Source organism: Antedon bifida, chromosome 3 (genome assembly GCF_963402885.1).
Source record: "Antedon bifida chromosome 3, ecAntBifi1.1, whole genome shotgun sequence".
NCBI lineage: Eukaryota > Metazoa > Echinodermata > Crinoidea > Comatulida > Antedonidae > Antedon > Antedon bifida.
Genome location: NC_136228.1, coordinates 9084838 through 9098558, shown reverse-complemented (window position 1 = coordinate 9098558; position 13721 = coordinate 9084838). Strand labels below are relative to the sequence as shown.

At 29.5% G+C, this 13721-nt stretch overlaps 1 protein-coding gene across 4 annotated transcripts in view; it reads right to left on the bottom strand.

Annotated features, from left to right (window-relative positions):
* The window catches only part of LOC144838575 (uncharacterized), a 36752-nt gene that overhangs the window by 8743 nt on the left and 14288 nt on the right, over window positions 1-13721 (bottom strand). For 2 of the 4 annotated variants that reach the window (XM_078693991.1, XM_078693993.1), the window contains exons 1-5: window positions 11309-11442; window positions 9519-9628; window positions 4850-4981; window positions 2530-2660; window positions 26-135 (exon numbers count right to left, since the gene is read on the bottom strand). In XM_078693991.1, the coding sequence (XP_078550117.1) occupies window positions 26-135; window positions 2530-2660; window positions 4850-4981; window positions 9519-9549 (404 nt within the window). In that variant the 5' untranslated portion in view covers window positions 9550-9628; window positions 11309-11442. Of the gene's footprint in view, window positions 1-25; window positions 136-2529; window positions 2661-4849; window positions 4982-9518; window positions 9629-11308; window positions 11443-11756; window positions 12177-12583; window positions 12689-13108; window positions 13216-13721 lie in introns of those variants that run through there. The other 2 variants (XM_078693992.1, XR_013611659.1) reach the window with 2 other exon arrangements.

Here is a 13721-nt window from a genome sequence, read left to right as displayed (position 1 = left end):
TTAATTAGTGTAAACACAATCTAACCTTGTGTCTGAGCAGTAGGTAGCAGCATGTAAAGGCAGCCTGCCATTCTCGTCCGTGATATTCTGATGAGCTCCATTACGAAGTAGATATAAAACGCCTTCGTACCAACCCTAGCAAAAGAAAAATGATAATTACATTGTTAGTATTGATATAATAATAATAATATAAAAAACATTTTATATTATTATTATTATGTTTTTTAAACGAACTTACATTTTATATTATTATTATTATGTTTTTTTAATGAACTTACATTTTATATTATTATTATTATGTTTTTTAAATGAACTTACAGCATAACATACCTTGAACTTTGTGCTGTAAGTTCGTTTAAAAAACATTTTATATTTTTACCAACGCGTATGAACTTGCATTCGAATAAAATTAATTATATAATATATATACGGTACATATATAGACAGCGATTAAGTTCATTTTTTGGATCCTGACTCTGGTTGTGTTTTTCCTTGTCCATGTATTGTATTGTATTTTTATATACAGTACTATATATCTTTTTGAGGTAAAAGAATTGAAATGAGAAAAATAATATTAAAATCTGCTTTCAAGGAATGACAATATCGCTTTCATTTTTATAATTGTTGCTCTACCTCTATCAACATTCAAATTACCTTTATATCAAATGATGCAGAATTGCGTATTAATAGGGAAAAACAGTAGATGTGTTATACAATGAATATTGCTTTTGCTTTATACAGAAAAAAATTATTGAATGCCTGACTGTCCTTTTCAACTCTGTTTCATTTATTTGTCTTTTACGAGATAACAGTAACCGTATCACTACACTGATTTTAAAGAGGATCACGGATTAAATGCTGTACATTGTATAATAAAAACATAAATATCTGAATATGAATAACAATCTGACAAGATTCATTATTACTCATTATCAGCATTCTATTTTTTTTTGTCATACCCATCAAACAGTGAGCAATTCATCAATTACAGGATGGATAAACTATGGAGCGATTTTTTCTCATTCTCATCTTATCGTTTCAAATTAAAATTTCAGTATATCACCAGGCAGTTTAGACTTAGTGTTCTGGGCATGATGTATTTACATTTTAATTTATCGTTATATAATTATTCTTTTGAGCTTAAGGAGTAGAAAGAGCCATGAGTAACCAACATGCATACTACCAAAATGACCCTGGATAGGATTGAACTTTCAGTTAAGATTGAACCCTGAACCTTGGTATTGATTGATTGAAATATATATTTAGAAGGTAAGCATGTTAACCACTAAAGCTACAGCGGGTATTGCTAAACTGCGCAAACCAAGCGCAAACCTAAAAAAAACCTGCGCAAACCTCCTCCAAATGGCTTATTATTGGCTCTATCATGACCAGGACTATCATAGCAGGTAATTTATGAAAAAAAAACAATGAAATTGCTGTAAGTTGGGTTTTTTTTTGGGAGAAAAACATCATTTTTGGGTAAAATGTCAGATTTTACAGTGTAAATCGCGCAAACCTAAAAAAAAAACCTGCGCAAACCTCCTCCAAATGGTTTGCGCTTGGTTTGCGCAGTATAGCAATACCCAGCTACAGCTATGCATATTCTACAATAAATATATTTGTCATTATCATTATCTTCTCCATAATGTCAATAACATGTTCTTAATTATTATCACTCAATAACATCTGCATTTTTATATTTATCATTAATTATTAATTAATTTATATTGTCAGCATCAAGCATACCATACAAATCTCATTATCAGCAGCATCATAACTTTACTCCCCAACCCCTGCTACTATCTATCCTAACCAAATCATTATTTCATTAATCATAATCAAATAAGTACATAAATATTATTTTCATAATTATATCTTGATTAAGTTAACTGTAATATAATATTCATGCGATTGTTTATTACAGAGGATGTATACTCCATGGCAACACACATCTAATGTTAATAAATTATTTATTTTATAGCAATAAGGCATCAGATACAGCATGATATAAAATAAGAATAATGGAGCAGTTAATATTGAGACTTCGACCTTTGGTTCAATAATATTGTTATTATTTTTTAATTTGGAGTACATTTTATGACCTAAACAAACTATCTGTAAAACCAGCACAGTAAATAATGTTTTTTAGCGTAGAAGTTTATAAGGCAGTATTACTTCTTTCACTTTATTCTTTCACATCCAACAGTGTATACACCAATTACAGGATGAAAATATAGATATAAAAACACACAAAAACTCCTGCAATATACAGTGTGTGATTAGCCAAAAAAGCTTGCGAAATAATGTCATACCTGTAAATAGGTACAGTAATAGATCAAACTAAATTTAGTTACTGCAGTATTCTGCAGTAGAATTTTTGACATGGTCCTTTTTTTTATAAATGGATGGTGGATGATGGATTTATTAAGAAAGCAATGTTTCTATTAATCAATTGGCCTTGAAGTAAAAAAGCATCAAGCCATCAAAGTGTTTATTATTATTACAATCAATATTAAAAGCATTTATCACCTCGTAAGCTGCAAGACACAATGGCGTTCTTCCCTTGGCATCCCTCGTGTTTAAGTCGGCTCCCATCTTCACAAGCATCTTCATCACGTCAAACTGCCTGAATTGGGTTGCTTTTGATAAAGGTGTCAGTCCTGTTAATGATAATGAATCATAAGTAAACAAATTGTAAAGTACTTTGATTTCAAAACTACTTATCGCCATCACAGATAAGTATGTTGGATCAAATAAAAAAGCATTAAAGATGTATTTTTCCTCAAAAACATGAAAAATGATTAATTAAATCAGACTTAAAAAAATCAGACAAAAAGATTATTTTGTAGTAGTTTTAATAAAGTTACTCACTTCTGCAGAAAAAAAAATGTTTTCACTTATAAAAAGACAAAATAAATGGTTAAATTCAACCAAAAACCCATTGGCTGAGCCAATTTTCCTTTAATTATAAAATTACATTTTTTTCATCTATTATGAGACATTGAAATGGCATATTCAACAAAAACATTTTTAAGAATTATTTTTTTAGCACAATACATCTTTAACAGATAGAAGTAGTAATGTGTGTAAGCAAAATTACAAAAATTATCGTAGGAGGAGATAGGAAAATGCGAAGCATCCTCGTATTATTGTGTGCAGGTATTTTTTAAGAGGACATTCATTAGACAGTGTATACTACGGTCGGAAAACACCCCTATTTGGGGCAAATCGTTCAACCTAAATTCGTTTTAATTGTCAATAACTAATTATCTAACTGAATTTAATTAGTATAAACAGGGTTACATCTGGTGGTTAAAATCAGTACTAAGATTCTAACCAACTTTATATACCATCGAGTAAACATTCTAGAAATAACGCGCGATTTACCGAATTTTGCCCTTATGTAAATTTATATATAGATATACTAATTTACAGTACTCATATGAAAAAACATATTAAATTGTAAACATATTAAAATGTCTCATATTCTTATATTATCTTCTGGAGTTAGCTTTTCAAGGGCAATATATACTCTATCCAAAATTAATCAAATGTTCACAATTTTTAGAATATAACATTTTGCAAAAATATACTGTACTTGATCAGATATTTCATTAATTCTCTCCAGTTTTAATTACAAAAATTAAATTATAGAATTGGCTTCACTAATTATGTTCAACACGTGATCTCATCATGTTTTTTAATAATTTGTTGACTAAGCCTCCTGTTAATCGTCCAAGTAAAAAAACAAATTCTCAAAAAATGTCATTATTTAACCTCTCAAATAGCCACATAGCCTGCACAGTAAAATACACTTTAATAGTCTAAATTATTAATTAAAGTGTTATCAAATTAATTCAAACCATAAATTAGACACAAACAATAGACACCAGTCTAGTATTTCTGCACGCCTTGACAAAGCTTGTCTAGATACAGTAATAATAATAATTGTCTTTTGTGTAGCGCCTAATCAAAATAATTTTTATTACCTTGAACTAGGTAAAAATTACATCATTTCATATGCTATGTGAAAGAGATGGGTTTTCAGAAACTGTTTGAAGATTTCAATAAGGACATAAAGGCCCATTTACACTAGGACGATAACGATGGACGATACATATTACAGTATAAGCATGAATTTTAGAAAGGTTTTCGTTCTAGAACTATAGGATAATCATTTATGCTGTCTTTGATAAAAATATTATTTTATAAATTTCCAATCAAATGACATCATGATAAATAAAAACAAAATCGTTGTATTGTCACGATATTATTGCTCTTACCAATCATGACGTAATTTGATTGGATGTGTAAAAACATCATTTTCATCAAAGGAAGCATAGATGATTATTCTATACTGTAGTTCTAGAATGAAAAGTTTTTCTTTTGAAAAATGCACATTTGTCTATTTATCGTTGATCGTTATCGTCCTAGTGTAAATGGGCCTTAAGGATGGAGCTGTGCAAGAGAACAACCAGTCAGCAATGTATACAGTAGAAACATATCAACGCAAAGAGGAGCAAGAAAATAACCTTATTGTAGGTGTCACAGTGCCATAGTATACAGACAGAATAATATTTTAATTTACTTTCTGCAACATAGGGTAGTGAAAGCAAGAAAAATACTGTATTACGGGGATTACCATCGGGGTATATCGTCAACCCCCACCCCCTTAATTGCGCCTCAAACGTATATCAAAAACACCAATGCGGCATAGCCCAGAAGACGGCAAACGATGTAAAATCACAATTATTAATTATAAAAAATAATTATTAGCTATTTTATGAGATGATCGTGTTATTTTCTTGGCCTATTTAGTAATAAAAGTAACAATGATAAAACTATGTACCTTCCATATCCTGGTATTCCAAGGCACTGGGGTCCGAACTGATTGCTTGTGTTACCATCTTCAAGTCTCCACGATATGCTCCAATATGACCCTTTAGCATGTCCTCCTCATTATCACTATCCTCATCATCATCTGAAGAAAAAAAAATGTTTTCACTCCTGAGAAAATGACAAACTATCATTGTACTGGACAATATATTTTTTTTTCCTCGATAGAATTTTATAACTGCTCCAAATCTAAAGCTCTGTTTACACTATCAAACTTTATGTGACAAAAAAATGTGATGTGCCCATATATGGTCATGATGTCATATCACTACCATATTTTGGTATATTACACTTTTTTGTCAAACTAGTTTGATACCAAAGTAGACAGAGCTTAAGAGTTTAGAAGACATTCTAGAAGAATCTCATGATCTTTTTCCAATAAATTTACAAATTATTTACAAAAAATTGTAAATGACTAATGGAACACTGATATGATTAATTTCATTAGGACTTAATGTTTATAGTTTTCATAACAACATTGAATACAAACATAAAAAAAGACATATTCTATTTAAAATTTAATAATATACTGTACTTAAATCTGTAGTCCAAAGAAAATTAACTTTCCGTGGACAGATTTTGATGAAAAAAAAAACAAGTTATTTTTGTCAATTAATCCTAGACGTATACATGTTATATCTAGAGAAGTCGGACTGCGGATATCATTTATATTGGGTACATGTTTCGTTGATGTATTTGTTTACGATATTACTAGTTGATTCTCAGCATCCTGTAGAAGTTGGCAGTAAGGGACATAAAAAGCGTGCTTGTTTTGACAGCTTTTGTATAGGCTACTGTATTGTAGAAAATTGGATTGGCTTTTTTCTTACCACTGATGTACAGTATATCCTTCTACATACTTACAAAGGCTGTACTATGATTGATTATATAAACATATTATAACCAAGCAACAGGTGTTTTTACAGTTTTAATATGAAATATTTTAATATATTCGATTCTAAATAACATATTATTCTCTTGTTTATTAAGAACATTAGTTGATTCTTTCCTCTTCCTTTTCTTTCTGTATATCAAGTCTCTGTGTTTCTATGGAAACCTGCCATACCTTTTGTGAGTTTGATTAATTATGCTGTTACTACTGTATATCAAAAAGCAACAACACAATTACATTTTTCTACCATTACTGAACAATAATATTTTAATTCAAAATTATAGTCTCTTCCAGATATGTCATCAAGATGAACTATTTTTGACAATTTATTTATAAAATTGCTTGTTTTAATTATCCAAATTAGCAGATTCCTATAAATAGAAATTAGTAGATCTGTCTTGATTAGTATTTTTTTACTTTTGATTTTATTATTAAAAATTATTATTAACAATTATTTAATTTTCAATGTTGTATCAATAGATGTGCATTTATTACTGTAAATTATGTTTTTAAAAAAGTTTTACATTTATAATAACAGTTTGTTTTCGATAACATAAATGTTATATTTAAACAAAATCCAGATTGTCCTTCAAAAAATGTGTGGTATATTTTATTCATTTATTCTTTATTATTTCGTAATCCTTGTAAAAAAACTCTTTAATACAGAACTATACAAAAAAAAACCAGATACAATAGCAATCACCCATGGATCCCAGGCTGGAAAATATATTGTAATAGAAAATGCCAATACTGAGCCATAAAAGGCATTTCTGACCAAAATATTATAGAGTATTTAATTCTTGGGTAAATTCAATTTTTGGTCAAAGTGAATAATTATTGACATTAAAATGGCCTATTCAGCAAAATGTTAAACCTAAAGGAGAAAATATTTTTAATATTGTACATTTTTCACCCTTAAGTTACAGTTTATTTGGTAAAATAATTTTCTGATCCCAATTCAATTTAAAGCAAATAATAATTATTAAAATGGCTTAAAAATTCAACAAAATATTTCTGGGATGGGTGTGGTGGTGAACGATGGTGTGCTAGGGAAAATACTTTACTGTACACTTTTGATAATATAAACACCACACATTTTGTAATGAATATCTCATTTTGACTTTACACATGATGTACTGTATTTAACTCTGACATTTTGAGACCTGACACACTTATTATAGTGAGTTGTCAAGCAATTAATATCGGAAGTAAATATCATTTAGCTTTTTGCCTCAATAGTTATAAAACAGAGCAAACACAATGTCTTGAGTACATAACCTATCAGCACACTTGAAAGGTAGAGTGATCTGAATACAAATAAAATGCAACATCATAATCTAAATGCCACAATCTAAATGTCACTTAGTAGAATGACATTTAAGTTCAAACTGTTATCAATTAACCAAACATTTGTAGCTTCAAGATAAAACCTATATAAAATCATCATTAAAATTATCGACATTAGCCCTGAACCTCTTATTTGCGCTTCATGAAAGGAACATCCTAAAAACTGTAAATAAAAATTTGTTAAAATCCCGATCACCCTCTAAGGCTGTGTTTATACAACACCCTAAATTTGAACACGTCTTTAATTTTTAGCGTGTTGCACGGGCCGAGGTCAACCCCTCAAAAACCTTGCAGTTATACATTAAATCGTAATACCGTGTTATACCTTGGTTCAAAATCCTAACTGTATATATACTCGTATGCATTATGAATTAATATGAGTTTATTAAGGATTTTAATAAAGGATGATTTCGTTTAAAATTTAGTTTATTCAGGTATTGATTTTTTAAATCTGATTTTGAAATTAGAAAAAAAAATGTTTTAGAATTAGGATAAAACTATGCTACATTTTGCCAAATTATGCCAACATTTGATTAGCGTTAATGTTAAGTGCTAAATCGATGAAAATATGCAAAAAAAGCAGAATTATCTACCAGATTTGGTCAACATTTTCACAGCACATACTTATATTTAACGAGAGGTCAAAACAATACCCTGAGGACACTTCCAACACGCCAACAGCAACCGGGAATCCACAAAATTTTAGGATTCAGCCAAGTAGCCTTTTTTGCAATTAAAATCTCATTACACGGAATCTCTTCGATGTTATACAACACACTCCTCGTAGGCGTGTTGAATATGCGTGTTGTATAAACGCGCCCTAAGTAAATCAGCCAAACTGGTAGACTGATCACTGTGAATCAAAACACTAAACGCTGCCGACAATCATTTGTTTATAATTCAATTCACGTATTTATTAGCAAGTTCGTAAGATCTCTTTAGATTCATTGGTTACATTCTATTTTTGTATTCATTGTATAATTGTATGTTTAAAACAAAATGTAAACCAACCAACCTCGTTGTTAATGACATCAATAAATAATGTCGTATAAAGTTGTAACACTCAGAAGAATTACCAATAAAATCTATTTTATAGGGACACTTTCCTGCAATAAAAATGTTAACACACTGTGGCAATAGGCCTATTCTGATTTAGGGAACACTCACTATTAAAAGGAGTTTGTTGGTCTACTAGCAAATTTCCTAGTTTTCGCAATAAATGAATTCCGAGTCTTGCTATGTCATTATACATTAGGTACAATAAATTATAGGTGAAATATCATGTTTGGGAAAAAGTCAAGATGCCCACACAGTTAAAGGTGTATTGTCCCCAAAACATGAAAAATGAAGATTAATAAAATCAGGCTTTAAATAGGCCATTTAGCAGTTTTAATAAAGTGAATCACTTCTGTAAAAAAAAATCCAAAAGAAATTATTAATTCACTTATAAAAAGACAAAAAAAAACCAAACGGTTAATTTTAAGCAAAAGCCATTGTCTGACAGACAATTTAACAATTTTTTGCTTTAAATTACATTTTTTTTAGGTATATAATTTTTTTCGATTTAGTTTTTTGGTCAACGTAAAAAACTATTAAAATGGCATATTAAAAAAAATGTGGAAAAAAACTATTTTAGGGGGACAATATATCTTTAAGTACAGAGTTTATAAATTGCGGCGAGTGATTATGCAAATGAAATATGGTATTATACCAACTCGTAAAAGGCTACCATTGCACAAGTATTAAATAGTCTATTAAATAATATTGATTATTTTACCTGTTCTCTTGTATCATTATAAACTTTTTGACAATCATTAATTTATCATTTAATATTAATGAGAAGTCAGTCAATAAATGATTAATATATTTCAACCAACATCATAACTTAAAATTTTTTCTATTCACAATTGGCCAATTTATTTATTCTTTAATACTGATATTGATTTTGACAACAATATATGTTTTACAACAATGCTCTTGTGTTATGCAATCAATATTTTGTAACAATTCATAAAGAAGCAATTCCAGTAATAAGTAATAACAGAAATACAAGAAAATATTCATTTCTTAAAAAAAAAAATGTATTGAATACAAATAATATTTTTATACACAACTTAAATTCATATGTACTGTATTGGCATTTTTCAGTATAAAATATGAGAAGTAAAGTATTACAAAAAATAATGGCAGGATTTTAATAAAGCAAATTAAATATAATTTTAAAGAAAATTGAGAGGAAAACATAACTTTCCTAACATTGCACTCTCGGTTTTTCACAGTACAAGGAATTGAATTTTAATATTGTCATTTTTCTGTATGTAATCACACACAAACTTTGGCATGTGATAAAAGTACTGTATTGAATTTGTATCAAAAAACTTACCTAAAAATGAACTGTTCTTTAATGTTGTCATTTTGCGTAGGCTTTTTGTAATCTGGTCACTCGGTTCCCTTAAGTACCATTTCGATCTACAGTATACATCTATCACGTTGCTAAGAAACATAACGCAATAATATGAAAAGGTCATAAAATTTCATTCAAAGTGCATTGAACAATCTGTCCGTATTCATTATTCAAGTTGATATTGAATCTTATAATGATGGTACAGTATTATCAATGGCCATATTACAGTACAATACAAATAATAAAGAGTGCCAGAATTGGTTGAATATTTTCATGAGTTGAACTGGATAATAATTAATAAGGCAGAGAAATCAGGTATTCTTTCAACTCATGATATTACTGTAGCTACTTTATCCACTCCATAAATTAAAAACATTTAGTATTACTATGAATTTCAAATGCTACAGTACAATAGGTCATGAAAAATAGGGCGCATAGTGCTGTAGGACATGTGAAGCCCTTAAGGCCGCCATACTCGTGACGTACAGTAGAGGGTTGTTATGTAGAGGTACAACGTGCGGAGACCACCATGTTGTTTTGTTTGACAGTATTTATTAAGAGTTACCGAAATTAACGCATATCTTTGTGTGTCGTCTTTACTAAGTTGTCGTTTGAAATATACCCGAATTGGGCGCATCCTACATAATGTGTACAGCAGCCCTGTGTCACACAAAATTCTCAAAATGTTGACAAAAAAAACTTAGTATGCAAATGTACCCACAAACATAAAGGATGGATTCAATTATATTGCATAGCATGTGATACATAACCAACCAATAAAATGGCAAGAATATTCAGCATGATCACTATAATGCACTAATTATATAATCTATAATGATGTACCTAATTTCTTTTGAAAGATGCATTGGTTTGATAAAAAGAATTTTTTACACATTGAATTACAAAACAGATGATCACATCCAAAAATTATTAAACACAAAATTATAATGATTGTAAATACAGGATGTATATCTTATTGATGTTTTTATCATTTATTTAACTTGTTATTCACTCCTACAGTAAGCCAGAATTTGCTGGTCTTGTGCAAGAGTGTGAATAAATAAATAATTGTATTGAGCCAACAGCATGGCATGATTCAAAACAGTGACGTCTTGTTGTAATTTTTCAATTAAAATTATTCAATTCTATTTTTATTTTCAGGTTCTGATGATTGGTTGTATCAAAATCTTATTTGGTGTCTTAAATTAATTGCATGTGATAGTTTGAGATCCACAAAAACATAGAGCGAGTCTCCAAACATAAATAATATTATTAACATGATGATGAAACCGGCCTCGAGGTCATCGTAAAGCAAAAGCTAATTTAATTATTCGTAATTATATTATTCTGTACCCACCTGCTGGATCTGGGCTAGATCTAAAGTGTGAAGGTTGCTTATTATAATTGTAAGTTTTAGTCGAAGATTAAAAAATAAATCTTTCATTTTCAGTAGTGAATCGAAAAAACTACCCATCAAATGCTAGGCCTAACATATCGTATAATAACATTAAAAAAATTAATAAAAGAATAACTAAATAGAAAAGAATAACTAAATAGAAATTCTCTGTAAAAGAATAACTATAAATAGAATAATAATACACAACCAAATACAGTAGAGCTAGCAAAACAGAGTTGGAGGAGCAGAGTCTTCACATATGAAGTTGGCTCCAAATATGAAGAAGAAGAAGTAATAAAATTATAGTCGAAATAAATTGATAAGTTTACTAAATAACAACAACTAAATGATACGTCTTTCGAATAATACTTACCAAATTAAAACATAACATAAACCTATGCCGTGTTTGGTTTAACAACAAAAAAGGGATAACGTTTTTCTTTTCTCTGGACGGTTTCTTTACCTGCACCACCAGCACCACAAAAACAAACCACCAGTTGTCGCGCGAACGACCTATCTTAAAGTTACCGCTTGACTGATTTTACACGCTTTATGATTTTAATATTAACATAGAGGGCGATATTACCTTTTTCATGATTGTCTTATTATTATTTTCTCATTTCCCACTTCAGAATTTTGAACCTTATTTTGAGTGCTTCACATGTACAAGGAAAATGACGTACAACATAGTATTATTAAACAATGTTATTCGTCACATACCTCAGCCTGTACTATATTTTTTATAATGTATAGAATTTTAAATTTCAGTCAGGAATCTTTGGGATAAATCATTTAATACAGAAACAAAATTAAATAAAAAATAGACTTTCAATCAACATATTTATTTAAGAACACACATCTGTATATTTATTCAACACTACTGTTTATTATCTAATAATATTATAATGTAGGTTATTTAAACCACAAAGGATAGAGAGCAAGCTTCATAAAGAATCACAATGGTTCTAAATTTATTGCTGAAAATTAAAGCATCTGTAGTATTGTAAAGTTCACAAGTGTCTCCGTGGTAATGATCAAGCATTCTATAAATTTGATTTGTACTGTTCTAGATAACTGCATGTTCCAGGTAGATTAAACTTTCAATAAACAATCCTTTAGCATTTCCTATTATGGGTAACGGTCCATTATGATGAAGTTGAGGCGGCGGCCTTTTTGCGTTGAGATCGAGAGCGAAAGAACAAAACTATGGCAAAAGTTGCTGCATATGTTGCTACAACACACTGTAAGAAAAGGGTTAGTTGTTATATATATAGTATATATATATATTTCTCAATAAAAGTATAAATTCAGATTTGATAACGATAATAATACTGTTGTGAAAGGATCCATAGTGTGCCTAATAAAAAAATAACTTACATGTCCTGAACCAAAAGTATAGAAAGACGTAATATTTTGATTTAATTATTCATATATGTTTTAAATGCACATTTAAATGTGCAATTAAAACATATTATGAATAAATTATTCATATGTTTTAAATGCACATTTAAGTTAACCATAAAAACTTTGGAATATTATGCTTGACTTTCATATTAATATTTAATATCCATGTTACATGATATCTCCTAGGCCTAGTCCTACAGTACTTTTATTAAAAAAGGTTATAACTTATAGCACTTAGTCTTACATTTCTTTTGCCAAATACTGTATCAGCATTGAATAAACGCTTCAAACCAGTGTAATGGGCAAATTTTGATTCATCAATTGCACCACCAGCCATTTTGAATGTCAACTAAATTGAAAAATAAAATTACATCATTTTAATTATTATATATCTTGTTGGCCTAGCCTAGGCTAGGCCTAGAAGGAAAGGATATAGATTATATTAGGCCTATAATAATTAATTACATAGTAAGCCTATATATCAACACCACTTCAGGGAGTTCTCTCCCCTTAATTAGGTTAGCAATGATGTTGATACACCAAGGCCTGGGGCAGGCCCTACCAGTTACAATACTACACAGGTAGCAACCGGTGCGGTTGGCTCGCCGACTCCGCTAGCTAGCCTAGGCCTACTTCTTGTGACTTTGCAGTGGGGCTAATTAACAGACAAGACCGAGCCAGATATTTGCAGTTAAAAACCTACAGTTCAAAGTAAAATGTTCAAACAATTCAATAGTTTAAACCAATGCCACGTGCAGTCTAGTTTTACCTGTAATGTATAAGTTTCTAGGACAATTATTTATGGCAAAAATCTTCAAAATTTTCCACCGGTCGTGTTGGGTGTCAAATTTATTTCCGATGATTTTTGCTAATGACCTATGAATTTACAGAGCATGTGCAGAAGAATATGAGAAACATTTTATTACAAAAAATATCAAAAATAAATACAATACAGTTAAAAATCATGTCATGTAAACATATTTATATGTATATAACATAAGTATGGTTATAATAACTAAATAAATTTAAATATTCAATTTACAATGAAAAGGAACAACTTTTACAGACAGACAACTATATTTCGTTAGAACATTATTAGACGTTTTGCTGTCGCACATATTTGTTATAGTTAATTGATCCAGTCGTCATCGTGATATCTCACAGAGATAGACAATACAGTATTGTCTGAACTGAACTGAACTTGTATTATCTCTTTTAAATCAGAGGCACAGTCTCAATGAGATGTGCAACAAGTTTACAGTGAAAAATAATACACACACACTTATATATATACAAAAAAAAAAGAACAAATTAATACAACAAAAATTAAGTAAACTATTCCTGAAAAAAATTTAATATTTAAAATAATATTAAATAATATA